The 26,502-nt window shown below is 21.5% G+C and overlaps 10 protein-coding genes across 10 annotated transcripts; 5 read left to right on the plus strand and 5 right to left on the minus strand.

Moving 5' to 3' along the window:
* Positions 1-108: 108 nt before the first annotated feature.
* On the minus strand, positions 109-1,453 carry sevA (hypothetical protein; the record flags this gene model as incomplete). Its single annotated transcript, XM_001134515.1, has 3 exons — positions 109-874; positions 1,004-1,283; positions 1,411-1,453. 3 exons carry the CDS (start codon positions 1,451-1,453, stop codon positions 109-111), a joined length of 1,089 nt encoding a protein of 362 aa, XP_001134515.1.
* Positions 1,454-2,388: 935 nt separating this feature from the next.
* DDB_G0289357 (hypothetical protein) lies at positions 2,389-4,059 on the plus strand (the record flags this gene model as incomplete). Its single annotated transcript, XM_631187.1, has 1 exon — positions 2,389-4,059. The coding sequence occupies one exon, from the start codon at positions 2,389-2,391 to the stop codon at positions 4,057-4,059; it is 1,671 nt and encodes a 556-aa protein (XP_636279.1).
* Positions 4,060-4,338: 279 nt separating this feature from the next.
* DDB_G0289359 (hypothetical protein) lies at positions 4,339-4,503 on the minus strand (the record flags this gene model as incomplete). The annotated part of the gene is made up of 1 exon (XM_631188.1): positions 4,339-4,503. The coding sequence occupies one exon, from the start codon at positions 4,501-4,503 to the stop codon at positions 4,339-4,341; it is 165 nt and encodes a 54-aa protein (XP_636280.1).
* An 881-nt stretch (positions 4,504-5,384) lies between these two features.
* abcG16 (ABC transporter G family protein) lies at positions 5,385-9,971 on the plus strand (the record flags this gene model as incomplete). The annotated part of the gene is made up of 1 exon (XM_631189.1): positions 5,385-9,971. One exon carries the CDS (start codon positions 5,385-5,387, stop codon positions 9,969-9,971), a length of 4,587 nt encoding a protein of 1,528 aa, XP_636281.1.
* Positions 9,972-10,579: 608 nt separating this feature from the next.
* On the minus strand, positions 10,580-11,773 carry dmtA (des-methyl-DIF-1 methyltransferase; the record flags this gene model as incomplete). The annotated part of the gene is made up of 2 exons (XM_631190.1): positions 10,580-10,725; positions 10,828-11,773. The coding sequence occupies 2 exons, from the start codon at positions 11,771-11,773 to the stop codon at positions 10,580-10,582; spliced, it is 1,092 nt and encodes a 363-aa protein (XP_636282.1).
* Positions 11,774-14,296: 2,523 nt separating this feature from the next.
* Positions 14,297-17,190, plus strand: DDB_G0289381 (FNIP repeat-containing protein; the record flags this gene model as incomplete). Its single annotated transcript, XM_631191.1, has 3 exons — positions 14,297-16,596; positions 16,794-16,912; positions 17,069-17,190. 3 exons carry the CDS (start codon positions 14,297-14,299, stop codon positions 17,188-17,190), a joined length of 2,541 nt encoding a protein of 846 aa, XP_636283.1.
* A 58-nt stretch (positions 17,191-17,248) lies between these two features.
* Positions 17,249-20,948, plus strand: DDB_G0295675 (agglutinin domain-containing protein; the record flags this gene model as incomplete). Its single annotated transcript, XM_001732976.1, has 13 exons — positions 17,249-17,354; positions 17,488-17,632; positions 17,713-17,862; positions 17,953-18,015; positions 18,124-18,186; positions 18,265-18,354; positions 18,539-18,592; positions 18,660-18,734; positions 18,856-19,014; positions 19,116-19,205; positions 19,287-19,364; positions 19,456-19,521; positions 19,610-20,948. 13 exons carry the CDS (start codon positions 17,249-17,251, stop codon positions 20,946-20,948), a joined length of 2,478 nt encoding a protein of 825 aa, XP_001733028.1.
* A 707-nt stretch (positions 20,949-21,655) lies between these two features.
* On the plus strand, positions 21,656-23,481 carry CSN2 (proteasome component region PCI domain-containing protein; the record flags this gene model as incomplete). The annotated part of the gene is made up of 4 exons (XM_631193.1): positions 21,656-21,861; positions 21,990-22,230; positions 22,484-22,950; positions 23,046-23,481. 4 exons carry the CDS (start codon positions 21,656-21,658, stop codon positions 23,479-23,481), a joined length of 1,350 nt encoding a protein of 449 aa, XP_636285.1.
* A 179-nt stretch (positions 23,482-23,660) lies between these two features.
* On the minus strand, positions 23,661-24,032 carry DDB_G0289363 (hypothetical protein; the record flags this gene model as incomplete). Its single annotated transcript, XM_631194.1, has 1 exon — positions 23,661-24,032. The coding sequence occupies one exon, from the start codon at positions 24,030-24,032 to the stop codon at positions 23,661-23,663; it is 372 nt and encodes a 123-aa protein (XP_636286.1).
* A 1,117-nt stretch (positions 24,033-25,149) lies between these two features.
* gghB (peptidase C26 family protein) lies at positions 25,150-26,193 on the minus strand (the record flags this gene model as incomplete). Its single annotated transcript, XM_631195.1, has 1 exon — positions 25,150-26,193. The coding sequence occupies one exon, from the start codon at positions 26,191-26,193 to the stop codon at positions 25,150-25,152; it is 1,044 nt and encodes a 347-aa protein (XP_636287.1).
* Between the last annotated feature and the right edge of the window lie 309 nt (positions 26,194-26,502).

The following is a 26,502-nucleotide window of genomic DNA, read 5'->3' on the forward strand; positions in this document are numbered from 1 at the left end:
AAAAAAAAAAAAAAAAGTTTTTTTATAATATAAAGTTTATATTTTATTTTATTTTATGATACAAAATTGATTTTTTGAATGTGTTGTTGTTGTTGTTGTGTTTTATTATTAAGCAGATAATAAAGTTTCAAATGATTGATTTGTACCATTTTCTAAAACTCTAACTATTGGAGTATATTCACAACGTTTATTGTTTACCAAGTATTGAGTTGCATGACTGAATGCTGTTTTCTTTTCATTTGGTGATGATTTTGAACCGATCCAAGTATAGATTTCATTACCTAAATCAATGATGAAAACATCTTCAGATTTTAATGAGGATTTATTGATTTTACCACGTGAAACTTCAGAGAATTTAAGTGAACCAGATGCATCTGATAATTTGTATAAAACTTTTTCAGATTTGGTTGGGGCAGTTTCGTGTTTAGCAGCGATTGCACCTTTTCCACCTAAAAGTTTCCAAAATTCAGCTGGAATATCGGAATCGGTTTCACAGAAAACTTCAACTTTTGGTAAACCTTTTCTTTCTGCATCGATTGCACGTGCAACTTCAGCGGCTTTATTCTTTTCTTGTGGACTTGATTTACTACCATTGAATTGATAAATAGTTAAACCTGCATCCAAAAGGAAACAGTCACCACTATTCAATGAACTGGTTGCCAATGGTACTTCAGCGACTTTAGCATTCTTATCACCACTAATATGTAATAATCTTGGTTTATATTCTGTTGGTTTAACATGATTAAATCCTGATTCAACACCACCTGATAAAATGAAATATTTTGGGAATAATGATAAAAAGCTTGGACTTTCATATGATTGACATTGACGATATTGAATTGGTGCACCACCTAAGAAATCATCTAATTCAACTCTATTTTAAAAATAATAAAATAAAATAAAAATATATAATCTTAGTAAATAATAATAATATTTTTTTTTTTTTTTTTTTTTTTTTTTTTTTTTTTTTTTTTATCTTGGTCTCCGATTAATAATAACTTACGTTTTATAAGCAGCAGTGCCAGCTTCATCTTGAGTAGTAAAAGTACCTAAAAAGAAATGAATATCATGTTTAAGTGAATTACCTTCTTTAAAAGTATGTAAAATGATATAACTATCACCATCATAGAATTTACCATATGATGATTCTGGAACTGGGACAACTTTAAAATTTTCAATTCTCCAAATCTTGAGACCTGGTGCTTGACCAACACCTTTCCATTGAGCTTCAGTTGAAGCTGCATCCAATCTACATTTTTTATCTAAATCTGTTCCAATACCAGCTATAATAAATTTTTAAAAAAAAAAAAAAAAAAAATTATTATTAATAAATTGTGCAACTGATAAATTAAAAAAAAAAAAAAAAAAAAAAAAAAAAAAAAAAAAAAAAAAAAAAAAAAAAAAACTTACCAACATTAGTTGAAGTAATATCTAATTTTCTATTCTTAATCATTTTTGTATTTGTTGTTTTTATAATTGTTTTTTAAATTAATGATTTTAATAAAAAAAAAAAAATTGTTTAATAAATAGTTGAAAAAATAAAAAAAAAAATAAAATAAAATAAAAAGTCAAAAAATTAAAATATCAAAAAAAAAAAAAAAATAAAAAAAAAATAAAAAAAGTTTAAATGAAAAAAATCCCTTTTCATATAAAACAGTTTTCATTAGATCCTTTAACATTTTTGTGAACGATGACTTGGGATCTGGAGATATCACCTTTTAATTTTTTTTTTTTTTAATTTTTTTTTTTTTTTTTTTTTTATTGCCCTCTTCCCTTTGGTTTTTTATGATATTTTTTTTTTTTTTTTATTATTACTTTTTTTTTTAGTTTGTATATAAAACCCTCTTCCTTTGGTTTTTTGTAATATTTTTTTTTTTTTTTATCATAAAAATTATTAATTTGTCCAATTCAAAAAAAAAATAAAAAGTTAAAATATTAATTTTTTTTTTTTTTTTTATAATAAAAATTTGATTTCTTTTGAAACCATGGGGTTATTTTTTTTTTTTTTTCCCAATTCACTGAAATCCGCTAACCTGGATTCTCTTTAATATTTGATATTTTTTATTCCTAAATAAAATAATAATAATTTTTTATTTTTTGGCAAACATATTTTTTCTATTTATAAATACAATTCTCTCTTCATTTCTTTGGTTTTTTTTTTTTTTTTCTTTTTCTTTGGTAAAATCTGTTTGAGTTTTAAATTGATTTTTGGTTTTTAAAATAGTGACTTGTCATCTTTTTTTTTATTTTTTTTTAATTTTTTTTTTCCAATTTTTTATTTTTAAAATTTTTTATTTTTTTTTTTGTTTTTTTTTTTTTTTTTTATTTTTTTTTTTTTATTTTTTTCTTCAATTGTGGATAATTAAGAACAACACACGCACGCACACCATGAGTAATAGCGATAAAAATAATAATAATAACACTAATAATAATAACAATAATAATAATAATAATAATGGTAACTTTGGTATTTGGGAAGAACCAGATGATGATTCAACAAATGAAAATGAAGAATTATTTAATAATTTAATTACCAAAACAACAAAATTTATTGACGACGATGAAGAGGAAGAAGAAGAAGAATCTTCATGGGATACTTTATATGCCAAACATGTTGAAACTTCAAACACTACACAACCATTCAATAATAGTAATAGTAATAATAATAATTTTCAAACACAACCAACAAATATTTCAACATTAAATCCAAATAATAATAATAGCAATAATAGTAGTAGTGGTAGTAGTAGTAGTAGAGGAGTTAGAACTCCAAGAGGTACAAGATCTAATTCACCACCACAACCATCAAAGAATGAAACAGTTCAAAAAGAATCAAGTGGTGATATATCAGAAGGTTTCACTCTTATTGATTCTCCAAATGATAATAATGATAATAAAAATAACAATAAAAATAATAATAATGATAGTAATATTGTAGATGATGATGAAGATGAGGAAGAATTCCCAACTCTTTCAAAAAAGAATCAAAAGAGAAAACCAAAGAAATCAACCTCATCACCATCATCAACATCATCACCAATTGTATCACCACAAACACAAACCTCAAAGCTTGAATCCTCAATGGATGTTAGTCCATCTTCTGGCAAACAATCTTGGAGTGAATTATTAAAGAATGTAGCAGATGAAGATATAAATAATAATAATAATAATAATAATAATAATAACTCAAACCAATATCATCAAGAAGAAGAGAATTACTATGATAGTGATGATTATGATAGTTCTCCATTTGCAATTATCAATAATAGTTCAACTACTACTAATAATAATAATAATAATAATAATAATACTACAACAACAACAACAACCACTACTACTACAAATTCATCCTCTTTACCAATAGTAAATTCACAATCGTTTGAAGAGGGCGAAGAGATTACATCAGATATTAAGATTGGTATTAAACCAAAAACTGTTACAGTTCCATTCCAATCAACACTCTCTCTTAGAGCAAGAACAAAACAAATTAAAAAAGTTCAACAACAACAACAACAATCCTCAAAATCAAAACCAAATAATAATAATAATAAGTTTGTAGATAATAATCCATACGCAGTATTAGAGGAAGAGGAAAGAGCACTTCAATCTGCAATTAAAGCTTCACTTCTTTTAAATAGCCCTGTTGATTTAGATTCAAAACAACAAAATGTATCTCAACAAAAACAACAACAAGAACAACAACCAACTACTACTACAAACTCTGTATCATCATCTAAATCTAAATCTGTAGCTACTACAGATAAAAATAGAACAACTTCAACAGCAGTAGCACCAACAACATCTTCAAATAAAAAAGCTAATAAATCAAATAAAACTTCAACTGCTAATACCACCGCTACCACCACTACTACTGCGTCATCCAAAAAGAATAAATCTAATAGCAATAAATCTTCAAATGTATCAAACACAACCACCACTACATCAACAACAGAAAATAGTGCCTCTGAGGGTAGTTTTATTAAAAATGCTGTTATATTCATCTTCATTTTGCTATTAATGGTTGTTGGATTCAAATACACACAAACTTTAAATCAATGAAACATTAGAAAATAAATAATAATAATAATAATAATAATAATAATAATAATAATAATAATAATAATAATAATAATAATAATAATAATAATAATAGTATTGATAATAATAATAATAATAAATAATAATATAATAATATTAATTAAATAAATGAATAAATTGAATTTCATATTATTTTTTTTATTTTTTAATTTTTTTTTTTTTATTTTATGTTAACCCAAAATAGTTTTTTTTTTAAATTTCCAAATAATTATTATATGTTTAAAAAAATGATATTAATTTTTAAACTCCACAAGGCTTCATACAAATTAAAGCATTAAATCCAGAGAAAAGTCTTCCACATCTTGCAATACATTCATTTCTATAATTAGTTCCTGTGGTTGTCCAATTTTCAATATTGGTATTTTCTTCATTATTTTCATTTGAATGAACAATATTAATTGACATTATTAAGTAAAAAATTAAAATTATTAAAACCATATATTTTTCCATTATTTTAGTTGTTTTTTTTTTGTTCTTTGTTTTGAAAAAAAAAAAAAAAAAAAATCAAATAAATAGTTTTTTTCAATTGCACATGTAATAATTAAATTAATAATAATAATAAAAAATTAAAAATTTATTTTAAAAAAAGTGAAAAAAAGAAAATCTAATATAAAAAAAAAAAAAAAAATTCTCAAGGTAATTGAAGATTTGTTTTTTTTTTTTAAATAATTGTTTCCCCAATAAATATTTAAAATATAAAAGTACTGATTGGTTTATTTTTTATTTTTTAATTCTTTTTTTTGTTTTTGTTTTTTGTTTTTTATTCCCTTATTGAGTGGTTGAAATAATTCAAGTTATTAATTATTACCTTTTTGGTTTCCCTTTATTAATTTATTTTTTTTTATTTTTTTTAAAATTTTTTTTTTTTTTTTTCACCATTTACACATTTTATTTTATTTTTTTTTTTATTTTTTTTTTTCATAAAATAAAATATGTGAGCAATGAAAAATGTGTGAATTTAAATAATAAATCATTGAGCACTAATTTTGTTTATTAAATAATAAAGGTAAATAAATATATTGGATTTAATTCTCTTTTATTTTTAATTTAATCAATTATTTTATTCTTTTTTTTTTTATTATAAATTATTTTATTTTCATTATTTTTTTTTATATTTTATTTTTATCTCTTTTAAATTAATATTAATTAATTATTTCAATTAAACATATAATATTTTTTTTCTATATTTCACTTTATAATATACTTATTATCTTTTTTTTATTTTTATTTTTTTTTTTATTTTTTTTTTTTATTAAACAATACATTTAAACTTATTTTTAAAATTTATGAAATTAACAAATTCTATTTCTCCAACTAATTTAGATGGTGAAATAAATAAAAACTCACAGCCATCAAATGATAATCAACAACAACAACAACCCAAAATCAATAAAATTATTAATAAATTTTCAGAATCAATTAATTCAGTTTCAAAAACAATTGGTAAAGGTATTGGAGATTTAACATCATCAAATGCATTGGATGAACATATTAAAAATCATAATTCAAATTTTATAGATCCATTCTATAATGAGGAGGCAGTTGTTGTTGTAGATGATGAGAATATTCGTAGTCTCATTGGTGATAATTGTAGTAGTATTGGTAATATTGGTGTAAATGGTATTGAAGCATTCTATGGTGAACATAATAATAAGAAATCTGAATTGATTAAACAATTCTTAAAGATCAATTCAACCAATAATAAATCTAATCAAACTATTGTAGTTGATCATATGGATTATAGTGTAATGGAAAGACAATCATCATCATCATCATCATCATCATCACGATCCACTGGTGTTAGTAAATTAATTCCATTTTTAAAGAGAAAAGAAAAGATTGAAATTTTAAAGGATTTATCATTTTATTTGAAACCAGGTATGATGGTGTTATTATTGAGTGAAGCAGGTTCAGGTGTTTCAACATTATTCAAATGTTTAACAAATAGAATTCCAAAACGTGGTTCAATCAATGGTGATATTCTATTTGATAATGAACCAATTGATGGAGAGTCACATCATTCACAATATCTATTCGTTCAACAATCTGATCATCACATTTCAACATTAACAGTGAAAGAGACATTGGAATTCTCAATTGAATGTCAATCAAATTTATCAAGAGAAGCAAAGAAACAATTATCATCCAATATTCTATCGATTCTTGGTATTAGTCATGTTGCAGATACTTATATTGGTAATCAATCAATTCGTGGTATTTCAGGTGGTCAAAAGAAACGTATGACAGTTGCAGTTGAATTGGTTAAGGGTGCAAAGGCAATAATGATAGATCAAGCCACCAATGGGTTAGATTCAACATCAGCATTTGAATTGTTAAATTCGATTCAAATGATTTCAAAAGTATCAAATGTACCAGCATTGGTATCATTGTTACAACCATCTCCAGAGATTTTCTCATTATTCTCACATATATTAATGATGAAAGATGGTGAAATCACATTCTTTGGTGAGAAACATCAAATTTTCGATCATTTCTCTGATTATGGTTTAGAATGTAAAGATAAACAAAATCCAGCTGAATTTCTCTCTTCAATTTATCATCAAGCTCAATTGGATCCAGATTGTCAATTAAAATCATCAAGTGATTTCATTGTAGCTTATAAACAATCGCAATATTATAAAGATTGTTTAATTAAGATTAGTCAAGAAAGATTATCAAATCATAAATTTAGTGGTGATAAATCTATAAAAATAATTGAAAATGAAAAAGAACAACAACAACAAGAAATTTATCAATTATCATTAATTAAACAAATTCAATTAAATTTAAAGAGAGCATTTTTAACAACAATTAGAGATAGAGCATCAATTTTATCAAGGGTTATCAAATCATCATTGTTAGGTTTATTAATTGGCACTTTATTTTTCCAATTGGATTCTAGTCAAAAGTCAGCAAATTTATTACCATCATTATCATTCTTTTTGTTAACATTTGTTGTATTTGGTTCATTGGCTGGTGTTGGTCAAGTATTTTCAGAGAGACCTGTGTTTTATGATCAAAAGATTGGAAAATATTATAAGAGTATTGCATACTTTTTCGCAGGTTTAGTATCGGATTTAATTTGGAATTTCATTGATGTTATTATCTTTTGTTCAATTTCATATTGGTTAATTGGTCTTAATCATTCGGCAGATAGATTCTTCTTTTTCTTATTGGCAATTTATTTATTGGATTGTTTGGTTAATAGAGTCTCAAAGATGGTTTCAATTTATTCACCAAATGCAGCGATCGCTTCAACTATTGCACCATTGTATTTCAGTTTGTTCCTTTTAATGGCAGGTTATTTAATTCACCGTAATTCAATACCAATCTATTGGAGATGGATGCATTATATATCACCATTTAAATGGGTTTTTGAAGCAATTCTCTCAAATCAACTTCATGGTCAAACTTTTACTTGTAAATCTGATGAATTATTACCACCAATTGGTTATCCACTCTTAAATGTTAGTTTTCCTGATGGATATAGTGGTTCACAAGTTTGTCCAATCATTGATGGTATTGAAATTTTAAAATCAAAAGATATAAACTCTGATTATAGTTATAAATATTATTCAGTTTGGATTATACTTTCAATGTATTTACTCTTTTCAATTTTATCAATTATTGGTTTATCAAATATAACATTTGATAATATAATTTCAAATAAAGAAAAGAATAATGGTAATGGTAATAATAATTATAATGGTAAAGAATCAATTAATGAAGAATCAATTAAATTATCAATTAAACAACATCAACAAAAACAATTTGAATCAAATGAAAAATGTTATTTAACATTTAAGAATTTAACATATAAAGTTTTGATAAAGAAAAAGAATCATCAAAAAGTTTCACGTACATTATTACATGATATTAATGGTTATGTTAAACCTGGTTCAATGGTAGCATTGATTGGTAGTAGTGGTGCAGGTAAATCAACACTATTGGATATTTTAGCCAATAGAAAGGATCAAGGTATAATTAGTGGTGAAATTCTATTGAATGGTAAAGCAAGAGATAAATGTTTCAATCGTTATGTCGCCTATGTAGAACAAGAGGATACTTTACCAGATTTTCAAACTGTAAGAGAGGCAATTACATTTTCAGCTTTATTAAGATTACCAAATGATACAATGACTCATCAAGATAAATTAGATACTGTTGATTACATTTTAGATGTTTTAGAATTGAATTCCATTGCAAATACATTAATTGGTAAAGTAGATCATGGTATCACTCAAGAACAAAGAAAAAGAGTAAACATTGCAATTGAAATGGCTTCATTACCAGATATATTATTCCTTGATGAACCTACAACAGGTCTTACAAGTGTAGCTGCTGAATTAATTATGCAATTAATTAAAAGGGTAGCATTAGATGGTAGATCAGTGATTTGCACAATTCATCAACCATCTGAAACTATATTTAAAAAGTTTGATAGTATTTTATTATTAACTCAAGGTGGTTTTGTTGCTTATTTTGGTGAACTTGGTCCAAATTGTAGAACTGTACTCAACTATTGTTCAGATTTAGGTTTTAATTGTCCACAAGGTAAAAATCCTGCTGATTTCTTATTGGATTTCTCTGCTTCATTTAATTCCGCAAGTAGATTAGCTTCAAATGATAAAATGATTCCATCAATTAGATCAAGAATTAAAAATGTTGGTAATTATTGTTTTGATGGAAGTTCAAATTTAAATAATAAAAATGAAATTAAACAACAACAAACAACAACTCAAAATGTAAACCTTGGTAATGAAGATAAACAACAACAACAACAAGAAGAAGCTAATGATGACAATAATATTCAAGAAGCAACTAGTAGTAATAGTAATAATAATAATAATAATGATATTATTGATAATTATCAATTTTCAAATTTAAATAGAGATACAATTGAAATTATTGATAGTGGTTTACCAATTGGTTTTATTAGTAAAACATTTAAAGAAAAGAATGCAACATCATTTTTATTTCAATTCTTTATGTTATTATTTAGATTCTTTGTTTGTGCAATTAGAAGAAGAAATTTAATTATGACAAGAATCATTAGATCCATATTGCTATCAGTTGTAACAGGTACATTATATTTACAGTTAAAGAATGATCAAGATGGTGTAATGGATAGAATTAGTTTTATTTTCTTTACTTCAACATTTGCTTCAATTTCATGTCTTTCAAATATTCCAACAGTGTTTGAAGATCGTTTTCTATTCTATCATGAATTGAACTCCAATACATACCGTCATCTAAGTTACATTTTAGCAATGATTTTAGCCGATTTACCATTCACCATAATGTACTCTTTATTGTTTAGTGCTCCTATTTATTGGATTGTTGGCCTTCAAAATGATGTTGATAAATTCTTGTTCTTCATATTCGTATATTATCTATATCTTCAAGTGTTGGTATCATTTTCACAATTGTTAGGTATGGTTAGTCCAACATTAGCAACTGCCAATGAAATCACAGGTATCTCCTTCTCTGTGTTTAGTTTATTCGCTGGTTTTATCATAAAGAAAGATGATATACCTTCCTATTATAAATGGTTAAATTATGTCTCGATCACTCGTTATTTGGTTGAACCATTAACTGTAAATGAAATGACTGGTAGTGTTTCATTTCATTGTGAACCTCATCAATTGATTCCAGTACCAATTCATTATACTCCTACCAATGCCACTGCCTCAGAACCAACTAAATTGGTCTTTAAATCATTTTGTCCAATCACTCAAGGTAATCAAGTACTCTATCAATTCGATATTAATGATACCGATAAATTTGAAGATACTTTTGTTTTAATTGGTTTATTTATTGGTTTTTTATTATTAATTTTAATATTTTCAAAAATTTTAAAATTTAAAAAATAATTTTCTAAAATTAAATTTAATTATTTTAATAATAATTAAAAATTAATAATAATAATAATAATAATAATAATAATAGTATTTATTAATCTCTCAATAATAAAATAAAAAAACATTTCAAACATGATGATTATACATTATTATATTTTTAAAATTTTATATTAACAAAAATGAGTGAGTTAATTTTAAAATAGTAATAAAATATTTCTTAATCATATTTGGTGAATTGTTTATTATTAAAAAATATCTCTTAAAAGATTTCAATAATAATTTAAAATAAAAAAAATTGGAAAATAATAAATAAATAAAGAATTGAAAAAATATAAAAAAATGATTATTTTAAATTATTTTATTTTAATAATTTCTTATCAATATTTATTAATTGATAACCATCTTGATTTTTCAAAAAAAAAAATAAAAAAATAAAAAAAAAAAAAAACATAAACAATAAATAAATTAAAATAACAAAAATTTAATATTTAAATAAAAAAAAAGAAAGAAATTAAAATAATTTATTTTTTTATTATTATTATTTTATTTTTATTATTTTATTTTTATTTTAGTGTTAGCATTAAATAAATATTAATACAATTGAAGAGTTTTTAAAAATCCTATTGTTTTAAAGATAATTCAATGACAGACATTCTTTTACTATCTGGAAGGATTAAAATTGTATCGATTTTAAATGGTGATTTTTCGAATATAGTTTTCCATTCATTTTGAGATCTCTCTTTACCATTAAAATTTACTATCATTTCTAGAAATAATTTTAAAAAAAAAAAAAAAAAAAAATTAATATTTAATTATTATTTTTATAATATATATTAAAAAAATAAATAAAATAAAATAAAATACATACGTAAATCAAAATAGAATGGAGCATATGGTTGATTTTTTGGTTGAACTATATGATCAAAAACATAAACTTTACCATTTGGTTTAATTGATTTTGAAATTTTATCCAAAATTGTTAAAACTTTATCATCATTAAACATATGAAAAATAAATTTCAAAGTATAACAATCGGCAGAAGGATAATCAGAATCAACAAATAAATCGGAAGCAACTTCAGAATAACGTTTATCAAATTCAGCAGCACCATTTTCATTGTTAACTTTGTTTTGATTAATTACCAATGGTAAATCGAAATTAATAAAAGATTCAACTAATTGACCTCTTGAACTTTTAGCAATTGATTTTAACAATTCACCAGAAGAACCACCCAAATCAACGATTGATTTATATTGATTGAAATCAATATACTCTAAAATTGTTTTAATTTCATCAGAAGTGAAACTAGTCATTGTGTTATGAAAATGGGCGTTCAACGATTTATCTTTTTCAAAGAGTTCCCATGCACTTGAAAATCCTTGGCTGGTCATACCTTGACTAGTACCGCATTCAATGGTTTTATCTAAATACATAAATGATTGAATTACATTTGGATGTGATTGGAGGTACACATTGTTAACCCAGCTATCAGAATTTGAATTTCTAAGTAAATTTGATAATCTTGAATTTCTGAAGACTCCATCCTCCACTTCATCTTCAATGAAAATACCAATGGTTGATAATGTTCTTAATAATCTATATAAATTATCACAATTAACTTTTAAAATCTCGGATAATTCTTTACATGATTTTGATTTATCTTCCAATAATTGTGGAATTTTATATTTTAATGCACAACTAAGAGCATTTGATTTTGTATACCCAATGGCAACATCAATTAAAAAATTCTTATCTTGTATTTCTTGCTGTTGTTGTTTAATTAAATTTTCATCACAATCCGAATTTGAAATCATTATTTTTTTTTTTTTTTTTTTAAAAAAAATATTATTTATATTTTTTTTTTTTTTTTTTTTTTTTTTTTTTTTTTTTTTTATAATAATAATATATATGTTTGTTGGAAATAATAATAATATAGTAAAAGATAATAATAATTATAATTAAATATATTAATATTTTTTTGATTGAATTAAAAATATATTAAAAAAAAAAAAAAAAAATTATTTATAGAATTTAAAAAATTACAAATTGACCAATTAAAATTAAAAATGAAAAATGTTTAATGTTTTTTTTTTTTTTATATTTTTACACTTTTTATTTCACCCCCCACTACCATTTTTTTTTTTTTTTTTTTTTAATAATATTTCATATCTCACACCCCCAAAAAAAACACCAAAAATAATATTTTGCAGACATATTTCATTTTATTTATAATAATCCATTGTAAAAAAAAAAAAATAAAAAAAAAAAAAAAAAAAAAAAATAATTAAAAAAATAATAAAAAATAAAAATAAAATCACACTAAAACACACATGCACACACTTTGGTACCATCTGCATTAATTCTTAATTTTAAAATAAATTTATATAATTTTATATGTATTTTTATGTATTTGTATAGAAAATAAAAAAAAAAACAATATAAAAAAAATAAAAAACAAAAAAATAAATAAATAAATAATAATTAAATTTTAAAAAAATACTATAAAAAAAATTTTAATGAAATTTTCAACAAACAGATATACTATTATTAACAATTCGGTTAATTTAATAGATAAAAACAACACTTTATTTGTTTACAAAATATTATATTTACCTCATATTTATTTAATAATTTAAAGGAGAAGTAATCTCTTTTGTGTTTATGTAAAAAATTTAGTTTTTAAAAATATTACTTAATATTTTTAAAGCATTACCACCAAAATTTATTTTTAGAAAAAAAAGAAATTGATTTTTTTTTTTTTTTTTTTTTTTATTTTCATTTTTATTTTTATTTTTTTTTTTTTTATTTTTTTATTTTTTTATTTTTTTTGGATTAATACCCAAACAATAATGAAGGGGTTTTATTGGTTGTAAATATCTTAAATAATAATGATAATAATAAAAATGATAGTATCATTTTATTATTTTTGTTATTATTATTATTATTATTATTTAGATATTCAATCAATAATACAAGACTTATTATTTTCTATCTTTATTAGAAATTCATCATCAAAATTTCCGTATTGTTTAATTGGATTTAAAATTGAGATTTTGATTCAATAATAAAATTAATATGTATTCCATTTTTGGTGAGCACAATTAATACATATTTAAAAGAAAATGTAAAAAAAAAAAATCTGAAATCAGTTGGTTTGAATTTTCGTGTGATTTCTTTTTTTTTTTTTTTTTTTTTTTTTTTTTTTTTTGGAAAGCAATATCAATATCTTTTAAAATAGGTCATTTTTATAAGAAATCCATATTGGGTATTTCCTAAAAAGATAAAATACCAATCAAAATAATAATAATAATAATAATAATAATAATAATAATAATAATAATAATAATAATAATAATAATAATAATAATAATAATAATAATAGGGGCAATATTATTATTATTTTTCTGAATTATTATTTAAAAAAAAAAAAAAAAAAAAAAAAAAAAAAAAAATTTTTCATCCTCAAAGATATTTTTATTCTCTTTTTTGTTCAAGGTGGTTTCAATAAAAATTAAAAAAAAAAAAAAAAATTAATCTCTCAAGATCAAGATCACATTTTCAGAGAGAGAGAAACTCGGAGTGATAACCAGCTGATTAGTAAAAAATATCTTTTTTTTTTTTTTAAATTATTATAAAAATAAAATTATGATAATTCGTCAAATTTTGATGAGACAACAATGGGCAAAAAAAAAAAAAAAGAAAAAAAAAAAATAAAATTAAATTTAATTAAAAATAAAAAATAAAAAAACCAATGAAAATATAAAAAAATTATTTGTGCAGTGTTTGTAAAAAAAAAAAAAAAAAAATTAATTTAATTAAAATTAAATAAATATTAAGACCCATTATTTTTATTATTTATTATTTATTATTATTATTATTATAATTAATTTTTATTTTTATTTTTAATTTTAATTTTAATTTTAATTTTAATTAATATTTTTTTTGGAAGGGCCAAGTTTTTTTTTTTTTTTTATTTTTTTTTTCGAAAATTGTTAACCGTTTATTTTTATAATCAAAAATTTTTTTTTTTTTTTGATATTTGCACAGATCGCAAACGTTTTTATAGTAATCATTTGATAAAATAAAAAATAAAATTTTTTTTTAAAAAAAAAAAAACTAAAAATAATTAATTGTTAATTTTAAAAAAAAAAAAAAAAAAAAAAACGCTTCTCATTGTTTAGATATCTTTAAGATAAAAAAAAATAAAAAAAATAAAAATAATAAAAATAATAATAAAAAAATAAAAATAATAAAAATAGTAATTAAATAATTTTTTTTTTTTTTTTTTTTCCAATAATAAATCTCAAAATAAAAAATAAAATAAAATAAATTTAAAAATGAAATTATTAAGTTTTAAAAAGAAACCTTCATTAACAAAAAGTCAAAGTTGTCCAGATAAATTAAAGAATTTAAAAGAACAACAAAAAGATCCAAAGAATGGAGCCAATTATGATACTGCAACAATTAAATCTTATACATTACAACAACATCAACAACAACAACAACAACAAAGAGAAGATAATAATATGATTAATAATGAAAATGAAGATTTTTCATTTAATTATTTTGATTATGATGAAGATCAAGAATCAACTTATAGTAGAGAAGAAAGATTATTCTTTTCAATTTGGAGAAATAATAAAATTAAAAGATGTATTTTCCATCATTTGGAGATATTCAATTTAATGAATAATATTAATGACCCAATTACATTGGACCAATTAAATTTAATTGACTCTGGTAAACTTAGAGATTATTGTAAAATTGTAAAGATTGAAAAGAATGAAAAGATTGAATTGCAATGCATGCCAATTCCAAACCATATTGAGAAACTAATATTTTCAAATGAATTTGATAAACCAATTAAAGCTGGAACCATTCCTCAATCAGTTGTAGAGATTGAATTTGGTGAGAAATTCAACCAAGTTTTAAAACAGGGTCAACTACCGCCATCATTGGAGATTTTGAAATTTGGTAAAAGATTCAACCAAATGGTTACACATTCCACTGGTGAATTGCCAACATCTCTAACTACTCTTATATTCGGTAACAATTTCGATCAAATCATTCTAAAGAATTTCATACCACCAAATGTATCAACATTAATATTTGGTTTAAACTTTGATCAACCTTTATCACCTGGTTACATTCCATCCAGTGTCACTAAACTTGAATTTCAAGAGAACTTTAATCAACCATTAACCATTGGTACAATTCCAAAAAATGTTAAACATTTGAAAATATTTAGTAAATTCCCATTAAATCAAGGTGCAATCCCACAAAGTTGTACAACACTATACTATGGTGGTGATTGTAATCAAGGTACAAAGAATATACCAGATTCCGTTAAATCTTTACATTTCCTTCAATCAATTGATTGTAATAACCTCACTAAAGAAAGATCATTATCAAAATCATCATCATCAATATCATTAGATATTAGTGGTGGTGGTAGTGGTAGTGGTAGTGGTGTTAATTCAACAACAACAAGTGAAAAAATAACTTTTTTACAACCTGAATCAATTTGTAAATCAGTTACAAATTTAACAATTGAATTAAATCAAGGACCACCAAATAAGAAATATTTACCAATGAATTCAGTTACTCAATTGTCACTTGGTATTAATGAATTTAAAAAACCATTGAAATCAAGTTATATTCCAAATTGTTGTACTTCATTATTATTAAATATTGGTCCAGATTATAAATTTCAACAATTATTATCAAAATCAATACCATCATCAGTTACAGCTTTACAATTTGGTCCAAATTTTAATTTAACTATTATGCCAAATTCTTTACCAATTCATTTAAGATCAATTGATTTCGGTGATGGTTTTAATCAACAACTCTTACAAAATTCTTTACCAACTTTAATTGATTCAATTAAATTTGGTAATTCTTATAATCAACCAATTTCAAATAATGTTTTATCAAATTCAAATTATTTAACATCAATTGAATTTGGTAAATCATTTGACCAACCTTTAATCATTGGTAATGGTATTGGTAATTTAAATAATAATAATATAAATAATAATGTTACAAATTCAAATTTACCAATAACATTAAATAAATTAAAATTTTCAAAAGATTCAAATTTTAAAAGTTTATTAAAAATTGAATCAGATTCAATGATTGAAGAGATTGAATTTGGTGATCAATATAATGAAGAATTTAATAATCAATGTTCTTTAGGTTGTACTCATTTACTTTCAATTAAATTTGGTGAAAATTTTAATCAACCAATTAATAATTTACCAATTTCAATTAAAAAATTAATTTTTGGAAATTCATTTAATCAATCAATCAAAAATTTACCTGAAAATTTAACATCTTTATCTTTAGGTACCTCTTTTTCTCAAAATTTAATTAATTTACCAAATTCATTAATTGAATTAAAAATGTTTAATAAGGATTTTTTAAATAATTTAAATTTTAGTAATAATAATAATGAAAATAATAATGAAAATAATAATGAAAATAATAATGAAAATAATAATGAAAATAATAATGAAAATAATAATAATACCAATAGTTTCAATGATTTTATAAAAAATACAACAATTAAGAGAATTAAAGTACCTTGTTTAATTACAACACTAAATTTTATTGTTGAAAAGAATAAATCTAAAAAGTAGTTAAAAAAAAATAAAAAATAAAAAAATAAAAAAAAAAATAAAACAAGATAAAATTTAAAAATAAAATAAAATTCTTGGACCCAAACTAAATTGTTTTATTTTTTATTTTTTTTTTTTTTTTTTTAGGTTGGGGTTCTGGAAAAATAAAATGAAAATAAATTATTATTTTTTTTTTTTTTTTTTTTTTTTTAAGTTGTTCGTTGTTAAAATTTTATTGTTTTGTAGTTGCTAATAATAATTATACAAATTTGGTGAAGTATAATTTACTGTTAAATAAATCTTATTTCGAGAAATGGAGTAAAAAAAAAGAAGGTTTTTTTTTTTTTTTTTTTTTTTTAAAAGGGTTAGCCTTAAAGAAATCTCTTTCAAATCCTTTCCATTTATAAATTTTTATTTATTTTATTTTATTTTATATTTTTTTAAATTTTTTTTTTTTTTTTTTTTTTTTTTTTTTTTTTTTTTTAAAAGGGCAGTCACCAAGAAAACAAAGAAAAAAAAAGATACCAACTGACCAACGCAGCACAAAATTACTTTTGGTGCGGAAATTTTTATATCAAGTTTTTTTTTTTTTTTTTTTTTTTTTTTTTTAAAATTTTTTTTTTTGTTTCAATTTAAAATTCTTTTCTCAAAATAAACAGACAGAGAGAAATGAATAATAATATTAAATATGTATTTTTAATAATTGTAACATTGGTATTTATTAATAATGTCTATTCAGAATCAACAAAAATTGGAGTTTTAAATAAAGATGATTGTAAAAATTAATTTTTCACCACTTATAAAAGAAAATAAAAAAAATAAAATTGTGTTACGGAGTAGAAATTAACTTTTATTTTTTTTTTTTTTGTTGGTGAAATAAAAAAAATTAAAAAATAAAAACTATATAGATGATTATATAGATAAATTAGTTAAAGATTTATTCAAGGAAAACCCTTTTCCAATTTTAAATGTAGATAAAGATAAAACCTATTATGACTACTGTTCAAAACCATTATTTAAATGTAATAGTGAAACTGGTCATTTATCAGGAATGTAAGAGTAATTAAATTATTATTATTATTATTATTATTAATATAGGATACTAATTTCATTCTTCAAATGGGAAAAATTAGGCATTTAACATATGACGCAGATTTGTGCAAGATCAAATCATTGAAAAATGAAATCTCAAAATACGATTTTACTATCATGGATAGTATTGAACTTTCATTATTTCCATTTGGTTCTCCAAAAATTTTAAGCAAACTCAATGCTCGTACAGTGTAGGTATTTAATTTAATTTATTTTATTTTATTTTGTTTTGCTTTATTAACTTTTATTAATAACCACCAATTTTTTTTTTTTATTTATAGGAAAATATCACGATGTCATATTGATTCGCTTTTAATTGAACCAAACCCAAATACAAGAGATTTGTAAGTATAAATTCTTTAAATTTAGCGATTGATTAATTAATACTAATGAATTATTTTTTTTTTTTTTTTTTTATTTTTTTTTTTTTTTTTTTCTTTCAAATTATTCAGATTTGTTGACTCAAATGACAATGTTAAAGTAGTGATGAAAACTATGGGAATGATTGAAAATTTGTGAGTATAGTTAGCTTTTTGATATTATGCTGAAAAAAAATTTCTTTATCTAACAAAAAAAAAAAAAAAAAATTATAGCACTCTCACAAGTTCATTTGTAAGAAATTCATCAAAAACCATTACATTTGAAGTAAATGAAGACGAAGATGAATTTAATTTTAAAAATTGGTATGTTCACTAAAAATAATAATAATAATAATAATAATAATAATAATAATAATAATAATAATAATAATAATAATAATAATAATAATAATAATAATAATAATAATATTTTCATTCTTTTTGCAATAATTATTAATATCCACCCATTTTCTTTTATTCTTTTTTTCAAAATAAATACCAACAATAGGGACGTTTATTCAACAAATGTTCCTCTTTTCAAATATTTTCATTTTGATACATTGTAAAGTATAATAAAACCTTTTTTTTTTTTTTATTTTTAAAAAAACTAACTTTTAATTTCTCTATAGAAAACTTACAATTTTATCAAATGAAGGTCTTGACAAAACTAATAAATTTGAAGACTATACTGAGATTACAAATTTGTAAGTTTTATTAATTTTTTTTTTTTTTTTTTTTTTTTTCTTTTCTTTTTTTTTTTTTTTTTTTTTCTTTTTTCTTCTAAACAAATTTTTAATAACTTCTCTCTCTTTTTTTTTTTAAAAGTTATTTGTATAAATATAAATATTTTGATTTTGATCCTATTCCATTCCCAAGTGAAATTTTTATAGATAATCAAGAAACCATGTTTTTTGGTACAACATTTAGAATTTCACCTCCAAATGATTATTTGGATATTTCAAAAGCATCTTCCTTACTTGGATTGTAAGTATAAAAAAAAAAAAAAAGAAAAGAGAAAAAAAAAAAATTAAAATAAAAATTGTTTTTGTTGTATATTAATTTTTTTTTTTTTATTTTTTTTTCAGGTCATTCTCAAATGCAGAGGGTTTTTTTTATAACGATAACAACACACTCCAATTCCCATTTTCAAAATTCCCTGAAGAACTTGATCAATTGTAAGTAGTATTACATTTTAACCATTAAATAAATACAGTTATTAATATATTTGTAAAAAAAAAAAAAAAAAAAAAAAATAGTTTTTATAAAAATAACAACCAAAGTACTCCACTTCCAGATATTCAAAAACTCTTTGAAAATACTAAAATTCGTTATTTGTAAGTATAAACATTTTTTTTTATTTTTTTTTTATTTTTTTTTTAATCTCCTTTATTTGGTTATTAATTTTTTTTTTTTCTTTTTAAAAAGAGTTTTACCAAATAATAAATTTAGTGGTAAGATTAGTCCAATTAACATTCCAAGTTTAATAAATTTGTAAGTAAAAATTATTTTTATTATTATTGTTATTATTTTTTTTTTTAAAAAAATATAAAAATTTATTAATAATAATTTTTAATTTTAGAGATTTATCAAATAATGAACTTGTAGGTAAATTAGGAGATTGGATTTGTGGTATTGATAGTTTAAATGTTCAACATAATATTCTTCAAGGTAATGTTCCAATTTGTAAAATATGTTATGGTAGTGGTCTTTCATTGATTGAGAATAATAATTATTTCGATAGTAGAGAATGCAACGAAACAATTCTAGAAAGTTTAGACATAACTACTAAGGAATATAATATTTCAAAAACAAATGAAGATAAGGATGAAGTTTATTCTATGATCTATGAATATATAGTTAAAGGTGAAGGATTGGCTTATGGTGAACATAAATTTACAACAAACCTTAATGATTATAATTATACTTTAGGAGGTTGGATTCAAGTTGGGAATACCTATAAACTTAATACCACTAAAATGGTTGAATCTATTGATTTCTTTTTCAACACATCGTCCCCTTTTTCTGCTACATTTGCAACTAAACCAGATTCAAAACCAAGAATTAACTCAATTATAAAAACAACTGATGAAGTCAAGGATCCAAAAACCGATAAATACACAATTGAAGGTATATTTTTCTCTTCATTAATATCTGATGTTTCAGTTTCATTGCTTGAAGAGGGTGATGACGAATACCTTTCTCATCCATGTAAAGTATCAGAGTCAACATTCTATTCAATCACTGCATCATGTCCAAATGAATTACTTTTAAATTTAATTCAAGTTAAAGTGGGTCAACTTGATACTGGTCGTGTTGAATTCAATTCATCTTCGTCCTATAGTAAAATGTGTAAATCGGAATGTAGTGATAAAGTAAAAGCAAATGGTGGAGGTTGCAATTATGATGTTGGTCTTTGTAAATGTCATAAAAGTAATTGTAGATCGGTTACTGTCGAGGTCACTGGTCAATGTCTCAATGATGATAATGGTGATGCCTATTGTAGTTGTAACGAAAGATGGGAGGGTACCCTTTGCGAGATCGGAACTTGTTTTGGTTATGATGGTTGTAATTCTCCAAAAGGTGAATGTGATAAAGCAACATCAATGTGTCATTGTTTAGATAAAAATTTTAATAATGATTATTGTAATGGTACTAGAACTATTCCAGATGGTAAAAATAACAATAATAATAATAACAACAACGGTGGTGATGGAGAAAATGGTCCATCATATGCCGTTGGAGTTATCTTCCTTTTCGTCGTTATCATTGGTGTTGCTATCTTTATCTATAAAAGATATATTGATGGTTCCTCAAAATCAACCACTTCAAATGGTGTCAAATTTAAAGTTTTAAGTTCAAAACAAGAAGATGATGAAGAAGATAATTTATCAACAACAAGAAAAGGTTATGAAGAATAGAAAAAATTAAAAAAAAAATAAAAAAAAAAAATATAAAAATTAAAAAAAAATAAAAATAAAAAAAAAAAAAAAAAAAAAAAATTTATTTATTACAAGCAAAATATTACATCCAAAAAACAATATATTTATTTTAAAAAAATTGTTAAAATAAGAAAGAATTATTCCTAACTTTTTTTTTTATTTTTAAAAACTTTTTCCAGAAATTTTAATATATAAAAAGATTCTATTCCTTTAAATAAATAGGAAATTGTATTTTTTTTTTTTTTTCCTTTTTCAAATTTTCTAACTCAATTCAGGAAAAAGTAACTTTCATCCTTTTCATCACTATTAGAGATTTATATTAATAAAATCCATTGGCGACAAATTTTTTTTTTTTTTTTTCCATTTCTCAAATTTTTTTTTTTTTTTATATTTTATAAAATTATCGGTGTGTGTGTGTTTTGGATAAGTTTATCAATTTATTTATATGTTTATTTTGTTTTAAATAAAAATAGCGCAAGTTTGAGAAAAAATTTTAATTGAACATAAAAAATTTTTATTTATTTTTTTTTTTATTTTTTTATTTTTTTTCAATTAATTTTTTTTAATTTCAAAAAAAAAAAAAAAATCTTTTTTTGATTTTTTTTTTTTTTTTTTTTTTACCTTTTTTTTTTCTCATTAATATTTGTATTTATAAATAACAAAAACAAAAATAACATAAAAAGAAAATGTCCGACGATGAAGATATGATGTATGATGATGATGAATATTTTGATGATGATGAAGATCAAGATCAAAATGATAGTGAATCAGAGGGTGTAGAAATTGAAAATCAATATTACAACTCAAAAGGTTTAATTGATGAATCAATTCCAGATGCAATTAAAAGTTATGAAAAAGTTGTTGATTTAGAAAATGGTGAAAAGGGTGAATGGTAATTATAAAAAATAAAAAAAAAAGAAATAAAAAAATAAAAATAAGAAAATATAAAAAATAAATAAAAAAAAAAAAAAAAATTAAATCAATAAACTTATAAAAATAAAAATCAATTAAAATATATAGGGGTTTCAAAGCATTGAAAAAGATAACAAAATTATATTTCCGTATTGGAGATTTCGATAATATGTTGGAAAGTTTTAAAAAATTCCTTCCATACACTAAATCATCGGCAAGTAGTAATTATATTGAAAAGGGTATCAATTCAGTTTTAGATATGGTTTCTTCAAGTAATACAATTGAATTAGATATGATTCAAAAAGTTTTCGATTTAACTTTAAAATCATTATTGGATACTAAAAATGAGGTATGTTTTTAATTTTTTTTTTTCTCACTCAAGTTTCTTTATTTTTTCTTAATATTGGGAGGAAATTAAATTTTTTTTTTTTTTTGTTGAAAAAAAAAATTAAAAAAAAAATAAAAATTTATATTTGATTTTCATACTAATAATTTTATTTTTACTCTTTTATATAAAAAATTTATTAATAATAATATTAAAAACTTAATAATAATAATAAATAATTAAAAAAAAAAAAAAAAAAAAAAAAATTTTTTTTTAGAGAGTTTGGTTTAGAACAAATCTTAAATTAGCAAAATTATTATTTGAAAAAGCAGAATATGGTCGTTTAGCAAAGATTTTAAGAGATTTACATAAATCATGTGAATTAGAGGATGGTACTGATGATCAAAAGAAAGGTAGTCAATTGGTTGATATTTATGCTTTAGAGATTCAAATGTATACAGAAACCAAAAACAATAAGAAATTAAAAGATTTGTATAAAAAAGCACTTGAAATCAAGAGTGCCATTCCTCATCCACGTATTATGGGTATCATTAGAGAATGTGGTGGTAAAATGCACATGGCTGAAAAAGAATGGGAAAAAGCACATACAGACTTTTTTGAAGCTTTCAAAAATTATGATGAAGCTGGTAACTCTAGAAGAATTCAATGTCTTAAATATTTAGTTTTAGCATGTATGTTAATGCTTTCAACTATTAATCCATTTGATTCAACTGAAGCAAAACCGTATGTGTATTTTTAATTAATTAAAAAAAATATAATTTATTTATAATAATAATACTAATTATTTTTTTATTTTAATTTTTTTTTTTAAAAAAAAGATATAAAAATGATCCAGATATTTTAGCAATGACAAATTTAGTTATGGCTTATGAAAAGAATGATATTTATGCATTTGAAAAGATCTTAAAAGATAATCGTAAAACTATTATGGATGATCCATTCATTAGAATGTACATTGAAGATTTATTAAGAAACATTAGAACTCAAGTCCTTTTGAAACTTTTGAAACCATACACTAGAATTAGAATTTCATTCATCTCTAAAGAATTGAATATTCCATCCAGTGATGTAGAGTCTCTTTTAGTTTCTTTGATCCTTGATAATAAGATTAGAGGTTCAATTGATCAAGTAAATCAACAGTTAGAACTTGATACTGCTAAATCTTCTGCTTATTGGAAATATACTTCAATTCATAAATGGGCAAATCAAATCGGTCAACTTAATGGTGGTATAAATAATAAATTAGTTTCTTAAAATTAACAAAAAACAAAACAAAAAAAAAAAAAAAAAAAACCAATTATAATAATAATAATAATATCATAATCAAATTAAAATAAATAAATCACTGTTATAATAATAATATAAATTAATGTGTAATTTATTTAAATATTTTATTTTGAAAGAAAAGGGGTTTTTAATTATTTCCTATTATTTTAAAAGGAAATTGATTTAATATAAAGATTTGGACGGGTGGTACCATTTAAGATACAATAAAAAGTATGAGAGCTATGTGCGGCAATAGTTGATTGACCAGCTGGTAAGGTTAATTCATTTGAATGTTTTTCCATATTCCAAATTGATGAACTATCTCTTAAAGTTAGAGTACGATCAGTTGCGATATGAATTGATTTAATTATTTTATTTGTATGATTTTCAATGGTAATTGAATATTGAGTAATTGTAATACCATCTTGTTTCCATGATCCTATTACTTTAGTATCAAGTGAACAATCACGATTTGAAACACTTGCTGATGCAATTGCTGTTAAAACTAAAAGTGCACAAATTATTTGAATTAATTTCATTTTAAAATATTTTAAATTGTTTATTTGAGTTGGTTTATTTAAATTGGTTTATTTAAATTGGTTTATTTTATTTTATTTTATTTTGGAATGGATTTAAAAAAAAAAAATCAAAAATATTTATACCAAAATTTTTTCTTTTTTTTTTTTTTTAAATCCATTTTATTAATTATTAATATCTTTTATTTGAAAATATATTTTTTTAAGTTTTAATCTAATAAATCTAAAAAAAAAAAAAAAAATAAAAACCCCATTTCTATTATTTTATTTTTTTTAAGTTTTAATCTAATAAATCTTAAAAAAAAAAAAAAATCAAAAATATCATTAGCAATAAATACATATCATTTCAAATAACCATTAATTTTTTTTCTTTGTTCTTTTATAGAAAATTATTCTTTTAATATTTCTTTTTTTCAAATTTTAAATATAAAAAAAAATAAAAAAAATAAAAAAAACAACTTTTTTCAAATAAACAAAAAACTCCAATAATCCTTCATCTCAAATTAATTTTTATTAAAAACACAAACCTTTTCTATAAATTAAAATAAAATAAAAATAGCTTATTAATATTAAAAAAAAAAAAAAAAAAAAAAAAAACCCACACAATTGATGAATTTTTGGGAATTGTTCTAAAAATGTTTGAAGATTTTTCTTTTTAATAAAAACCATAAATTATTTGTTTAAAGTTTTTTTTTTTAAAGTTTGAAAAATTTTATTTAAAATTTGTCTTACCTAAACTTAAAAAAAGAATAGATCACAATCACTAATGTGTGCATGGATTAATTCTTGAAATTTTTTTTTTTTTTTTTTTAAAAAGAATAATTTTGGTAGTTTTTTCATATTCTGATTTAAACAGCTAATTATTTCCTTTTTAGAATGAAATTTAAAAAATTTATTATCTAAATTAAAAGAAACAATCAAAATTTTTTTTTTTATTTTTTTATTTTTTTTTTGATTGGGTTAATTAAACTTTCCAGTCGAATAATGTTTTTTTCAAAAGAGTTTTAATAGTATAAACATCAATGGGTATTTGAGGAAAAAATAATAAAAAAATCAATTGGACTATTTTAGTATTTAAAAACTATTGAATAAGTTTTAATTTTTTTATTTATTTATTTATTTATTTAAAAAATAAAATAATTAAAATAAAAATAATAATAAATAATTTTTTTGAGAATATTTGATTAATATTAAAGTCATTTTTTGTATTATTAGTTGAAGTGTTAAAGATATAAATTTGCTCAACATGAGTTTCTTTAAATGTGTAAGTTGGATTATAGTTATAAATTAGTGATTTAAATAAAACTTCTTCATCATTAAATTTATGATTAGATTTTCTTGTTTCATTTACAAAAAAGTTTGACATATATTGGCACGCTAAAATGGCATTAAATGAATGATCAGTTGCATCTTTTGAATACCAACTATATGGTGATTTTTCAGGGTGCCAAATAATTGCATAAATTGGGTAATCTTTTGATTCAATCAATGATATGAATTCATTTCCACTTTTATCGTTATTTGTTGCCAAAACATTAAAAAATTGATTTAATAATGAATTGTTATCAAATGTATTTGGCGAAATTCCAAAATGATGATTATTCATTGTAATTGGATCATTTGCTAAAGAATTAATAATATTTGTTGGGCAGTTTTTCATAATTTTACTTTCTAATGCAATATTTGAAAAATTTAAGGGGATTGAATAATTTTCTGCATTAAAATCAGTTAAAACATCAAATGATTCAGCCTGTAAAGAAACAATTTCTTCCAAACCTAAACATGTTCCCCACAAAGGAAAATAATCACCATTTATATTTACATCTAATACATAGTCCCAAATTAAAGTTAGAGTTTTAACATATTGAATTTCTGTTTTAAAATCAACATCACCACCTGGTAATAGTATTCCATTTATTTGTTTAAAAATTGTTGTCAAAGATTCATCATCTTGGTTATAAAAAATAGGTACCACTCTTGCACCAGCAGATTCAACATATTTAACATATGATGCCATCAAATAATTATCACCATATTTAATATTAATTGAACTTGGAAATGGTTGAGTTAAAATTCCAATTACTGGAGTATTATTAATTGTATTAATTAATTTTAAATTTGAAATTAAATATAAATAAATAAACAATGAAAATAATTTTATCATTCTTATTTATACACAATGAAAAAATAAAAAAATAAAAAATAAAAAAAATGGTGTGTTAACACACACAAATTTGTAAAACAAATACAAAAAAAACAAATAATTTTATTTTATTTTATTTTATTTTTTTTTTTTTTGTAAATTTAATTAAATAATAATTAAATAATAAAATAATAATAAAATAATAATTAAATAATAATTGTTCTATAGATCTTCTAAGTGATTAAAAAATTAAAATGTAATTTCCGAATGTTTAAAAAATTAATTTAACAACGATAATTACTGAGTAACCAGTTAATATTATTGTAATTT

The sequence above is a fragment of the Dictyostelium discoideum genome, assembly GCF_000004695.1.
Source record: "Dictyostelium discoideum AX4 chromosome 5 chromosome, whole genome shotgun sequence".
Classification (NCBI taxonomy): domain Eukaryota; phylum Evosea; class Eumycetozoa; order Dictyosteliales; family Dictyosteliaceae; genus Dictyostelium; species Dictyostelium discoideum.